This window comes from Mirounga leonina, unplaced genomic scaffold (assembly GCF_011800145.1).
Source record: "Mirounga leonina isolate KUSES-001 unplaced genomic scaffold, KU_Mleo_1.0 Mir_180, whole genome shotgun sequence".
Lineage (NCBI taxonomy): Eukaryota > Metazoa > Chordata > Mammalia > Carnivora > Phocidae > Mirounga > Mirounga leonina.
The window spans coordinates 5,632,440-5,646,967 of NW_023270469.1; the positions used below are offsets into that span (position 1 = coordinate 5,632,440).

The 14,528-nt window shown below is 42.2% G+C and overlaps 1 protein-coding gene across 6 annotated transcripts in view; it reads right to left on the reverse strand.

Moving 5' to 3' along the window:
- Positions 1 to 14,528, reverse strand: part of CDH13 (cadherin 13) — a 1,404,901-nt gene that overhangs the window by 791,428 nt on the left and 598,945 nt on the right. The window contains exon 1 of one of the 6 annotated variants that reach the window (XM_035024711.1): positions 9,937 to 10,322. The exons of the other annotated variants lie outside the window; for them this stretch is intronic. Within the exon in view, the coding sequence (XP_034880602.1) occupies positions 9,937 to 9,948 (12 nt within the window). The 5' untranslated portion in view covers positions 9,949 to 10,322. Of the gene's footprint in view, positions 1 to 9,936; positions 10,323 to 14,528 lie in introns of those variants that run through there. 6 annotated transcript variants of the gene reach the window in all.

A 14,528-nucleotide genomic window follows, 5' to 3' on the forward strand; every position in this document is an offset into this window, starting at 1 on the left:
GTCATGGATACCCACTCTCCAATTTCAATCATACTGAGTTTGGTGGAAGAATATGAAGAAGCCTCCCTCATTGGTTTAAAAGCGAGTATTTGGACATTACTCCAAAACTAGGTTAAGCCCCTTCTCCAAAATCATCAGATGTCACTCTTAGAAATATGCCACCTGGACATACTTTTCTCCAAACCCTCTTTAGCATTTCCAGAATATATACTACGAACAACATTCTGAATTTATCTTTAATGCCTTAGAAATAATGGCTTTCCTATATGGTTTTTTTGTTCATTTATGCATTAGCTTGCACCTCATAAGCAACAACCAATATACCTTTGAAAGCTCAGCAGTGATCAAATTTTATGATCACTGAAGGATTTCTATTATTTGAAAATTACAATCAGCCTGCTTAGGAAAGCAGATTCATGGTCAGACAAACTATAAGCACAGGACAGAGCCACACTGGTTCTGTATGAATCCCAGTTTATCAGCTGCCATTTGCCAGCTGCAACCTTGGGCAAGTAACCTTCTGTGTCTCAGTTTCCACAGATGGAAATTGGAACAATAATAGTATCTTAAAGTTACTATGAGGGTTAAATGAGTTAATTGTTGTAAAGAGCCTTATGTCATACCAGGCACATAGTAGTTGCTCAACAAATGTTTGCTATTATTCTTATCATTGTTTCTATATATTATGTTTAAACCAATATACGTGATTCACTGATATTATATTCCCCAGGGTAGACATTGACAAATATCATCAAAATATTCCTTTTTTGCTACTATAAAACTGGTCAGTATATAGACTGTGCTCAGAAATATTCAAAGGGAAACAGCAGGGGCCTGAGTCAGGTAGAAGGTCGGGGGGGGGGGGGGTTGCATCTTGGGGTCAGGTGCACAAAGGAAAACATCAGTGCCTGTTGTGAGCTGAGTTGTGCTGCTTTTGCAGGACACCAAGCATCCTTTAAAACAGTAGCTCAGAAATGTATGGGGATTAACATAAGAATTAAAAAAAAAAAAAAAAAAAAAACACAGTAGCTCAGAGCTCCATCCTCTATGTAAAAGCCACTGCCCTAAAGGTACACACCGATAGCAAAGCCTTACATCACACTTTTTATACCTGCTTCTTTTTTTAGCTTCCATTTCTTTGTTGCTGTTCCGAGCTTTCTTTTTTAAAAAGAAAGGGTTTATGTTTATCCTGACAGGTAGTGATTCATGAACATAGCCAACTTCGGAATTTGCTTCCAGAAAAATGTTTTTTCTGTCCCAGACTGCAGGTTGCCAACTGGCAGCATATGGGATGGATGTGGCCAGCAGATTTGGTTAGTTTAGCCATAGCAGTCTATCATAAAAGTTAAATTATCATATTATCAAGAGTGTACCTCTCTTGGCTGTCCTTGTCTGCACCATTCCCTGTATTTTTGCTTCTGTTCACTTGACTCAGTTACACGCTTGTCTGGCCCCCGAGGCATCTGAATTTGCAATCCCTACTGTAGACTTTGGAAATAGGCTTTTCAAGGAAAGAACTCTCCTTGTTATGAGTTTCTAATTACTTGTCATAATAGTATCCATAATTGCATGGTCCTGGCTCTGTTGCAGCGACTTTGGCCATGTGACTAAGCTCTGGCCAAGAGAGGGAGAGTAAAAGGATTTTCACCACTTCTCGACCTGGCCCCTGAAATGTCGTCTCTTCCCCATCTTCGAAAACAGAAGGGAAGGACTTCTAAGATGGTGGATCCATCCAATAGAAAGAGCCCAGAAATCAGTCCCTGCTCAGAAGACAAGTACTTAGGAGAACTACCCAACAAGGAAACTGCACATGCAGTGTGCAAACCCTTAAGATCTGGGGTTGTGTATGTGAGCCAGCAGCTCACCTGGCTGACTATATGCTAAGTGTGGAAGGGACAAGGACACAGAGGGGCTTCTATGCCATGGCATCACAAATACGTCCCAGAGGTCAGAGAGAAATATCAGGACTGAAGAAAAGCTTAACGCAACTGTATTCGAAGTAGCCGTAGCTAAAAAAAAGAGAAACTTCCTGCCACAAATAATTATCTCAGCGGGCAGTGAACAACCTCAGATCTCATCCTCTTTTAAGCCAGCTCCAAAATGGTATTTTCCAAGTGAACTCACTAGTGTCTCCTGGCCCCTCGTTGTTTTCCTCTCATTGACTCACTGCTTTTTGCTATTAGCGTGGATGGACAGTTACTTTATCCTTGCCACAAAACACCTCTGGTTTACTCTTGTCAAAGTCGGCCTACTGGAATCAGTTTGGAGGAGCTTAGATTGGCAGGGAAGAAAGGCTACCAGCTCTGACTTGCAGGATATAAAAATGTTACAGCAATGAATTTTGATTGATTCTTTATCCTGCCAGAGTCCTCGAAGGGTTTATAAAGGCACCCTGCCTACAGGGAAAGCGTGGAAAAAAGAGGTGCTTTAAAGACACGCATGGGCACACCCACATACACACACAAACATACGTGCACACATGGGGATACCCTCATGAGAGCGTCAGCTCATGTCATCCACACTACCCTCGAATCTGACCTCCTGACCATCTTCCTGGGGTTTTATAGCCCCAGAAACATGGAACACCTGCCACTTTCTTGGCCATTAATGTAACTGACACTTAGAAATAATTTTGTGATTCTTGGGAAGAAAAAGAGGGCGAATACTTCCAGTTTGGTGAGTTCTTCATACACAGTTTGAGTTGTTGAGTGTTCTCGCCTTCACACACAGTTTTGGACCAACATCCTAGACCGTATTGCCAACTGAATGCTACTCAGTATCTTCTCCTCAAATTGTTAAAAGGGAAGACACAGAATTATGGTCCCCCAAGGATGTCCTCAGCCCAATCCCCAGAACCTGTGAATATGTTAGATTAAATGGTAATGGGGAATTAAAGTTGAAAATCAACTGACTTTAAAAGAGAATGATTATCCTGGATTATCTAGATATAATCACAAGGAGCCTTGAAAATGGAAGAGGGAGAGCTTAAGAGCTCGAGAAAGAGAAGTGACAGTGAGAGCCAGGCCGTAGTGATGTGGTGTGAGAAAGCCTCGACCTGCTATTGCCAGCTTTGGAGGTGGAGGAAGGGACCACCAGCCAAGAAGCGCAAGAGGCCTCCAGAAGCTGGAGAAGGCAAAAACACAGATTTCCCCCTAAACATCCAGAAGAAATGCAGCTCTGCTAACACCTTGATTTTAGCCCAGTGAGGCCCATTTTGGACTGCTGATCTTCAAAACTATATGATAATCCATGTGTGTTGTTTTAGTTCATTTTGGTTAATTTAATTTTTTTAATTTAGTTAATTTCAGTTAATGCTAAGCACGTGGCAATTTGTTACAGCAGCTGGAGGAAACTCATACAGTTCACCATGGTGTTGGCCCCACAGTAGACCCTCAGAAAATATTGGTTCCCTTTACTTGGTTTTTCAAGATATAAATATAATCCGGGCAAACCAACAGGGAGGGAGGAGGAGAGGAAGGAAGAAGGAGGAGTCGGGGGAAATGGAGGGAGAGAAGAAGAGAAGCAAGATGAAAACAGGCTCATGGCTTTGGAACCCTGGATAAGACTGTCAGACAGTCATGATGTAGAAATTGCTGTCTGCTCCATTCCTAAGCACAAACAGGCATAGTTTCTTCTCTTTTGTCTTAGCAACTGTCCTTTCAAGTGGTGGGGCATTTTGATCTGCTGTCATAACAGAGTAGTTGAGTTCATTTTTTTCATTAATTCCCTTAGTCAAAGTTTAAAATTTCTATTATCTGCCAGGCCTTTGGATAGATACTGGAGATGGAGAAATGAACAAAGCCCTTGATAAACTTATTATCTAGAAGGAAAGGCAGACACAGGGGCAAATAATATTACATTACATTATATTATATTTTCTATATATTGGGAATTAAGAAGTAGCTCAAAACAAAGAATCTTGAACTAGATTACCTGGGTTCAAATCCTAATTTTACCCTTTAGTTGCTGTGTGACCCTGGGCAAGGTACTTAACTTCTCTGCCTTAGTTTTCTCATTTGTACAATATAGCCAGTAAGGTGATCTACCTTCATGGGTTTGTAAGGGCCAATGAGTTAACATAAATCAAAGGTTTAGGATAGGAACTGGCTCATAATAGGTGCTATATGCTACCCATTGTTGTTATTATTTATATTAGTATGGAGGATTATGTAAAAAGCATTCCAGAAGTGCAGAAGAAGGAACAACTCACTCTTTGAGAATAGGGACCATGTCACAGATAAGGCCATACTGGAAAGCTGACTGACATTTTTTAAGTAGCAAAGTATAATAAAGAACATTCCATGCAGAGGTTTGGTAAGTGCAAACACCAAGGCATGCCAGCTAAAGAAACAGGAAGCAATTTGGCGGGGATAACAAGCTCTGGGTTGTTTTCAAGATTATTTGAAAGTGTTTTGTCCTCAAGTAGGATTGAGTTGACCAGGCATGTCCTCCTTTAGTCTGGCTAAAACAGAGCTGAAAATAATTCACTCAATGAAATCACAATTTCTGTCTAAACAGAATTAACTCTTTACTATTAAGATTCCAGGATTAATCAACTAGACTCAATTGGTAAATTTTAAATGAAAAATAGTTTTGTAAGAATTTTAGTTAATGCAATTAGGAAGGCTTGGTTCGCTGGCCCTTAGTAGAAACTAGAGGCTGTACCTGCCCTAAAGCTGGTGGTATTTATATCTATTTATGAAATCTTAGTAATTAAATTAGGGGTTTCAAATGCCAGATAAGACCTGCTTCCCTTAAATCAAATAAAGAAGGGTGTCCCTATATGAAATACTCATGGGTGAGACTCAGCAGCCCCAGAAGTTCAACTGAGCAACTATGAAGTACTAACTCTTTCCCAGGCACTGGAAGAGTTGTCTGGGCTGCACATAAAACCCTAACCCTATGGAGACAAAGGGTAGGAAATACCTAGATGAACAGATCTAGGGGTTGAGGATTCAGTCCAACAGAAGACAATGCCCCAGTCCGTCACGTCAGCCAGTCTCCTATCTCAGACCCTGCTGCTGTGGACAGTTTCCTAAGAGCTCAGCCTTGTCCCACAGAGTGACCTCAGCCTCTTCACACTCTGCTGTGGGGCTTGCTCCTATGCTGCAGAAGCCTGGTTAATGCAAGGTCGAGCAGAGCTGGGAAAGGTGGACGAGCTGATGCTCCAAGGGCAGCCCTCAATGGTGTCCTCAAATGGGAAATGGCAGCTGGTTACATGTCCTAATTACCCTCCTCCAGATGCACTCCCCTGGGAGACATCCCACGTGCCTTTCAGAGGTCCTGGTGGCACAGTCCTTGCTAAGTGACCTCAGTGACACTTCATTACATCGGCTCTCTCTCTCCTCCCCTGCCTCACCCTTTTGCCCCTCATTCTTGTTTCCTGGGTTATCTCCCAAAGAAAACAACCTGCATCTTGCCCTTTGTCTCCTGTATCCAGCTCTGATTCCGGGGAACCCAAAATAAGACAGGTCCCATGTATTAGTTTCATATCACTGCTGAATCAAATTACCTCAATCTTAGTGGCTTGAAAAGTATTTTATTATCTTACGGTTCTGGGTATCAGATGTCTAAAATGGGCCGATAGGGCTGTATTCCTTCAGCAGGCTTCAAGGCACAATCTGTTTCCCTTTGGCTCTCCAGCTCTCATAGGCCAACTCTATCCTTTAGTGCATGGCTCCTTCCTCCCCAGTGGCATAGCCAGCAGCATTGCATCTCCTTGTCTCTGTCTGTCTCTCTTCTTCCATCATCATATGCCCTTCTGTTTCTGACTCCTCCTGCATCCTTTTTATAAGGACCATTGTGGTTATATCAGGCCCACTTGGGTAATCCAGGTAATAGTCACGTGTTCTGGAAGTTAGGATGTGGACATGTTCAGGGAACCATTATTAAGCCTACCAAAACCCATGAGTAACTTCTATAAGGGAGGGGGAAAGTTCTATAAACACAGTTTCAGCCCAAAATATCCAAGAAGTATAGAAACAAAATAAGTGTCCATCAATGGAAGAATGGATAGAGAATATGTAAGATATATATTATATATATTCCATATATAATATGTTCTATATATCATATCACATATTGCATATTATGGAATACTCATATATAAAATCTATATAGAAAGAGAATATTATTTAGCCATGAGTAAGAAGGACATCCTGCCATGGGTGACAACATGGATAGGTCTCGAGGGCATTGTGCTAAGTGAAATAAGCCAAACAGAGAAAGACAAATACTACATAATATCACTTATATGTGGAATCTAAAAAAAAAAAAAAAAAAAATCAAATTCATAGAAACAGAGAGTGGGAAAGAGGTTGCCAGGGGCTGGGAGGTAGGCGAGACAGGGATAGGTTGGTCAGAGGGTACAAATTTTCAGCTATAAGATGAATAAAATCTGAAGATGTTATATAAAACATAATGACTATGGTTGGCAGTGTGTGGTATGGTTGATGTTTGCTGGGAGGGTGGAAATCAGATGTTCTCACCAAAAAAATAAAAACTTAAAAAAGGAAGGGATAGATATGTGAGGTGGTAAAGGTGTTAATTAACTAGATAACTAGATGGGGGCAATCCCCTTACAAGGTACATAACTGTGCCAGTTGCCATAATGCACACTTTAAATATATTAAAATTTTGTCAATTATACCTCAATAAATCTGAAATAAGCAAACAAACAAACAAACAAAAAAACCTCCCAGAATGTCCAAGAGGGAGTCATCCCATAATCACCCACACTCCTGACAATATTTACCTGTGAAATCAGGAAAATCTAAAGGGAAGACCCCACTGATGGTCAATAGTCACATACCCAGGCCTGCTGTTGTCAATTTAACAACTAGACTATGACCTTTCCTTGCCTAGAAATAATTATCAGATCCTGCCTGGCCTTGCTGTGAAGTGGAACATTTTATTCTAACTGTGCAACTCTCAACACTTTCTTCTCTGCCAGACATTAGACAAGATGTCAGATTTGTCATCACACCGGAAGGTTTTTATTAATTATCTTTCAGAGGCAAAGTCCTCTTGTAATTTATTTTTTCACACCAGGAAAATTCTTCTATTGAACTAAATGTCTATCTTGTTAAATTGTTTTTTCCACTAAAGTTTCTCGCTTTGAAAAGTTCTAGAAGAAAAGAAATAAACCCAGCAAAAGTTGGTGTTGAAGTCAAGGAATTGATTATGTTAAGCAGAATGCCACATAACCTCTCTTGGGATAGAGCATAATATGCATCTTTTCTCTAAAATCTAACTGCCTAGGGGCCCCTGGGTGACACAGTTGGTTAAAGTGTCTGACTCTTGCTTTCGGCTCAGGTCATGATCTCAGGGTGGTGAGATCAATCCCCACGTTGGGCTCTGGGCTCAGCAGAGTCTGCTTGAGATTCTCTCCCTCTACCCCTCCCTACTGAGCTCTCACTCTCTCTCTCTCTCTCTCTCTAAAAATAAATAAATAGATCTTTAAAATCTAACGGCTTAATGTGTAGTTAAGGTAAAAATTTGTCGAAATGGTTGTTTGCCTGAATCAGAAGGAATTGCAATGTCTTCTCTACTTGCCAATTAATCACATTCTTAAGGATTCTTCCATCGATGTAAGGAACATTTATTGGGTTCCTACTACCTGTTTGTGGCAAGATGGACATAAATGAGTAAGACAAGGCTCCTACCCTTTAGGAACACAAAGCACAATGGGAAAGAATGGTACGTGTATACATACTTTAAAAACACAATTAAAAGTATAGGAATGGTGTACGTAACCTTGTAAAAATAGTAAAAAGGAGAACACAGTTGGCCCAATGTTAGGGCAGTGGGAGTAAGATCCCTAGAGAAACCACTGTCTTAAACACATCAATTTAGCTGATTTCGTTTGTGTACCCTTATATTTTAAACAAAAGAAGATGCACAGTGAGAAGGACTATGAATGATCATGATCCCTGAACTGCCTCTTCATGCTGCTACCAGTTATTACTCAGGACTCAGATGTCTCAAGACTGAGCTACCCTGATGTTGAAAAAAAAAAATCCCAAAGTATTTGATAACAACTTTGTTTTTAAAAGACAAGAATTCTTGAGAAGATAGAAACTAGAAAATAATTTAATATGCAACTTTTCTTCTGCTTCATATTTCTAGAGTAGTAAGCAAGATAGTAATAAAATGTCTAAGTAGAACACAAGATGGCCTCGGGTTTCAAGGAAGATATAGAGGGAGGCCTTCCCACAGTGAGGAATACCAAGGGGAGTCCTTATAAGTGTTTAACAATTGGCTCTTCAATAAAGAAATGTCTTGATTTGTAACATTTGCTAGTTTCCATTGTGCAGATACTCCCATCATGGCCAATTTTGAGTTATCCACATGGTCACTGTGTACAGAATTGGGAAGAGATTTGCACAATTGGCTCCCATGAGCGAAGCAGCTCCAACATAGCACTGCGTATGCCAGTTCCTAATTCTGGGTAGTGGGCTAAGAACTTGCTAGGGTTTTTGCAGGATCTTTATGAATATGAACCACCCAGGACCAAGGAGAGCTTCCTTCTTTCCCATGATGACACTTTGTAATCAAGGATGGGGTTATACTACTATATGAGTTAAAACAGCCTGGAAAATCCTTACTAATGGAGCAAAACGGCCCACCATAATTCGGTTTTTTAGTAAGAGAAAATGCAGTGAATCCTTGATTCATGACCATGTATTATTTAAATATTGCTTTTGATGTTTTATCCAGAATCCTAACGCGAATGATCAGAGATAATCCTGCCTTCTGACATAATTAGGGAGCTGCTGCTTTGCTAAGCTGGAGGATAATCAATTTGACCTTGAAAGTTTGTCTATGGCACTACTAATGTTCAGAACACAGATGTGGCAGCCACACGAGAGCCCCCCTCGATTGTCAAACATCAGCTCCCGACTTTGTTCCAAGGACAAATAGGCTCTACCAGGGAGGGTGCAGAGTCTGATGGCCAGCAGATCCCACAAGGCCACTGTGTCTGTGAGATGGCCTTTAGTTTATGGATTAATTGCTAACATTTAAATATCAAGGATTTTCACTAAGTACTTGGGTTTGAGGCAGCGCTGGGATTGGAGTCAAACATTCTCCTGATGGGCAGAACCTCATCTCCAGATGACCGCAGTCCATACCCCTCCCTCTTTGTCCCCCAGCACCAAGTGCCATTTGCCTTTTATTATCTCAGTTGTGCTGTCGGTTTCCTAAACTAAACTTCATAGTGATGTTTGGTTTGCATTCATGTCTTTATAAGGATTTTTCTGATACCAAGACCTCTTCATTCTTTTACATTACCTTCCTGGCCTTCCCCAGCACCTGAGCTTCCATTCTTCATTTACTGATATTCCTAGGAAAAGAGTCTCCCTTGAATGGGTTGCAGAGAAGATGTCTTTTACAGTGAAACCACCACCACCATAAAAAAGTCTACAGTATTCTCCTCTTGAAACTGCTTTCATATTGACTGTCTTCTGGATGCTGGGGAGCTGAGTCAACCTGCTCCGTAACTCAAGTTCATATTTTTTTCAGAGCATTAGGTCCTTCCTCTTAGCTCATTTGCTCAAAGGCACATTTTTATGGTGATAAAAATGGCTTATTGCTGGTCTCTGAAGACAGAGGACATCCCCTCCCTTGGCTTCACTGCAGTGTCAGATGAACACCCTCCTCTCTAACCTCTACGACAGTTGGGAAGCCTCTTCAACTCGCTCCTTACTAAAAACAAACAAGAAAGGTATATGTAGATACCAACATATGATCTCACAAACCCCTCCCTTTATCATCACTGCATTATATTTAGGTGTGGATAAGCCAGTCTGTTTACCCCATCAAGCAAACATTTGTCAGATTTTGAGCTGAGAAGAAAGAAAACATCTGAGCCAAAATAGTTTGAAAAGGACATTATATTTTTTTCCTCATGTCTTTTGAGTCCACAAGTTCAATTACCTGAAATTTCATGAGTCAGTCCTTGGGATATTTTCATCTCAAGCTGGATTAATGTAATAGTGAAAGCTTCTGCTAATCCTACTGCTCTTTCAAAGTAAGTTTGATTCTTCTAAAGAAAAAAAAAAAAAAGTATCATCTTCCCCATAGTAAAATTTGCAGAAGAGGTCTTCTTCAAAAATTAGACAGTGCAAAGTATGGTCATGTGAAGGGCCCCCATGCTAGGCTGGGAGGCTATACTAGAATCTCCTTAGGTAGACGTCAGCTGCAGACTTTGTTCCAGGGGCAAATAAGCTCAAGCAGAGAGGGGTATGATGTGAGGACTATGAGCCCCACTGGGCCCCTGTATCTGTTACATGGCCAGCAAGGTAAGCCTCCAAGTGGGAGGTGCTGGGGGCGGGACTAAGGCCATGGAAAAGAGACTGTGGAGGAAGGAGACCCAGGTCCCAGCTCAGGTAACCAATCATCCCAGGGTTTCTGATACTATCTGGGTTGAGCACTGAAAATCCCATATCCAGGAAACCCAGTCCCAGGTAGCTTAGCCCCAGCAGGAAATTGAGCCAATGGAGGAGAAAGGGATATAGGAACTAGCAATGCATGGGCAAGGTTGGGGGGAAGAGGCACAGACAGAGGACAGCAACCCAGTAACAGTGGGGCACCTTTTTCTCACCTAAGCCTCAAAATCTGGGAGGGAAGGTGGTTTCCAGACCCAGCAGTCGCTGAGAGGAGCTGTGACCCCCACTGGACAAGCAGAGCAGCCTGCGGAAACTTGTTCTCCTTCCATCTGAGCTCTGTCCTAGTCCACCACTCGCTCAAGCCTTCATTGGTAAATCACAGCCCACAGGCCCAGTCCAGCCTATTGCCTGTTTTTGTAAATAAAGTTTTATTAGAACATAGCTATACTCACTGATTTACCTATTGTCTTTGTTTTCACATTACAATGGCAGAGTTGAGTGTTTTGCAACAGAGACCTTATGGCCTGCAAAGCCTAAAATGTGTATTATCTGGCCCTTCAGGAAAAGAATTTGCAGACCCCTAGGCTAGAGGGCAAGATGAAAAAGGATAGGGAACTGGCCAGGAAGGGCCAACAAAGCTGCTTAGCCACTCCTTGCCTATGATGCCAGTCACAAAGATCGAGAACTACCGGGAGAATCTAGGCCAACATGTCGAAAACAGACGCGCCCCACAATTGCCATGAGTATAAACAAAACCATGAGCTTCTTAAGCAGCCTTCTACGAACCAGTCCTTTTTGAATTAGGCTCCTGCAGAGAAGGTGCAATTGTGGAAAGATGGGATTTAAAAAGCCCAGAGGCACTCATCCTCTTCATGATATTTTTTGGGTCAATTTTCTATAAGATCAATATTAACCAAAAAAAAAAATAAATAAATAACTTCCAAAGAAAATAATAAACGGGAAGGACGTGGAGGTTTTGTTCTTTGGGGTAAAGAAGAACTAAGTGTTTCATAGTAATTATCAATAGCCATGTGATAAATATTAAATGAGCGCCTACTATCTGCCAGTTCTACACTAGACACAGGAGATGTCATATATTTTTCTGCCCTTAGGGAACTTAATTCCAGTAGAGGGGGTACCGATGAACAAAAAAATAAGTACAGAGGATCATTTCAGAGTGATACATGCTACAGAGAAAGTAAAACCAAATGATGGGGTAGGAGGAAGGGCATTCAATGGGGGATAGGAAAGTGCCTCTAGTGAGGAGAATGCTGAGGAGCTGGTCACACCAAGGTCAGTGCAAGACCTGGAGGCAGAAGCAGTGGCAAGTGCAAAGGCAAGGCTTTGCTGCAGAGATGTGCCCAGTGCTGGGAGGAGGGGGGCTGGAGGGCAGCACGGTGAATGAGGCCAGAAGTAGAAGACTTCGGGCCTATGATGCTGCACACAAAAGAGTTTTAATCTAACAGACCTGGGACTGTAGCCGTGCAATGGCCTGCTTGCAAGTTTGGCCTTTGACTGACGTGTGGGAACCTGGATTTTGGGAGGCCTCCCGCTACCCTAACTGATAAGGCTGTCTTGCTGTGCCTAAACTTTTTGCACAAATATTGTGGTTTATGCTGAGCACCTTCTTCCTTCTGGGAGCCTGGATCTTTGCCCTGTACCAGGCAGAAGGTGCGTGTGTGACCAGCCCCTAGTAAAACCCTGAACACTGAGTCTCTAATGAACCTTCATTAGAGGTTACATGTCATACATGTAGCCACAGCTCATTACTGGTGTGATTAAGCACATCCTCTACTAGGAGAAGAGCCTTCGGCCTCGATTTCCCCAGACTTCACCCCCTGCACCTTTTCCCTTTGCTGATTTTTCTCGGCATCTTCTCCCTTAATAAATCTTAGCCATGAGTACAACTATATCCTGAGTCTCATAGGTTCTCCTAGCAAATCACTGAGCCTGGAGGTGGTCTTGGGGACCCCTGACACAAATAGCAGATCTGTATTTCATTTATTCTCTCGGTGCCAAAGCCCAGGGGAAGCACTTTACATAGACTTTCCCATGTAAGCCTCGCCACAATGCTTTGAGATTGACAATCCCCCATCCCATCATCATCGCCACCATTTTACAGATGAATTTAACAAGATCCAGAGGTTCTGTACCTCGCTGAAGGTTACCCAGCTGAGCCTGATGGAAAATCCAAGTAGACTAACTCCCAATCCTCTGATTTGCCCTCTGGGCTCACCCACAGCAAACATACAGCCTGCAGGAAACTCAGGGATATTTCTGCATATTTGTTTGACTTCCACCACAATCGGTTGCCCATTTTAAGACTTTAATCTGTTTTATCATGAGATGCTCCAGCAGAGCTCATTCAAGCTCTACCTCCTAATCTTGATAGTGAATTTGAGCCTTTGTTGTAAGAAAGACTATTAAGATTTGGCAATAAGATTTTTCAAGGGTGATAAACATCCCTTTAGAGGCACTGCATATCCACTGACTGAATAACTCTGTCCTAAAAATGAAAGTCACACTTGGAGAATGGAAGGATGGGTTATGAAAATGCAAATTGGAATGACTTTATTGGCTGAGTTGAATTCAGCTCGTCTCGTCACAAAGAAACAGGAGTTGGGGAGGCCCCCCCGACTCAGCCAAGTCTGAGGTGTTACAGAACGCAGGGACTCAGCATCAGTGCCCTCATAATAGAGTGATGTCTGCTGTTCAAAGCCAGCAGCAGAAAACGCTGAAATGCTATCATGTCTATTATCCTAGAACTTATTTGTATTATTTTGGGAAAAAAAAAAAAATCTCTTTAGGCCTGACCTCATTTGTCGATCAATATTCCTCAAAGTGGGTATATATACCACTATGGTATGAGATCATTTTAGGTGGTCTACTCAGAGGACAGGTGAACACTTTTTTGTGTGTTTTAATAACTGTGTCTTTATTTTAATGCTTGTTTCCTAGGGTATTAAGCAGTTTGATTTTCTACTTAGGTGATGATAGAAAATTTCTTTTTCTAAATATATGGGTGCCAAATAGTGAACTGATTTAAATAAATAAAAGTTGGTAAACACTAAAGAGAATGTGGTTCCATTAAGAAAAGAACTACATAAAAGATTTAAGTTGGAGAAAACCCTGAACTGGGTAACTTCTCCGGGAAGGTATGCAGACAAGGAATTTCAGCCAGAGGTAGAGAGAGTGATATGAGGGTAGACATCGGTCAGAACCAAAAGAAAATACAGCCATACTACCTTTTAGATGTGTGGTTCTCAAAGTGTGATCTCGACCCAGCACCTTTTGTGTGACCTGGGAGCTTGTTAGAAATGCAGGTTCTCGGGCTCCACCTCAGACCCTCTGAGTCAGAGGTTCTGGAGGTGGGACCCGGCAATCTGTGTTTCACAAGCCCTCTGGGTGATGCCAAAGCCCAGTCAAATTTGAGAACCACAGCATGAAATGATTTGCCATTCAACCGCTCATTTATTCAATAAACGCTAATGAAGCATCTTCCACAGCTAAAGCTCATATTTGTACTCAAAGCCTCAGAAAGGCGCAAGGAAGAAAACATTTCCGACATTTTATTAAAGACGCATGACATATGCCATGAGTGAATCATGGCAACTGCTGATGAGCGGGGGCCTGAGCGAATGAGGCTCCGCTCAGGGCATCAAGCATGATCTCCCGAGTGTTTGCAGGGGAGACTTCCCGGTGTGACCAAACATATATCCATTTTATTGTCATAGACTGATAGAGCTGATGAAACTCTGGCCAAGAATTAAATGTCCCCTGTTTGCTGGAGGCAAACATGAATATAGATTGATCATCACAGCAAGGCAGTTCCGGCCTCCTCCTGTGCGTGAGCTGAGACCTTCCAAGCCAGGGGAAAGTTCTGTCTGGAGACCAGGGGTGAGGAGGCCACCGGTCAGCTCTGCCATGGCACAGGGTTTCCCCACAATCTAGGATCCTAGGGTTCTACACAGCAACCACCCCTTGTGGGTCAGCTAACCAGCCAGTGGGTTCAGTAATGATAGAGCAAGGGTAAGGGCAGAAAGAGGACCGTTTCATCTGATTGAGGGATAAAGTGACTGGATTCACTATCCCTGGAAAATCTGCCATGGCTTTGGATGCAGCCTCTGCATCTCAAGGTGG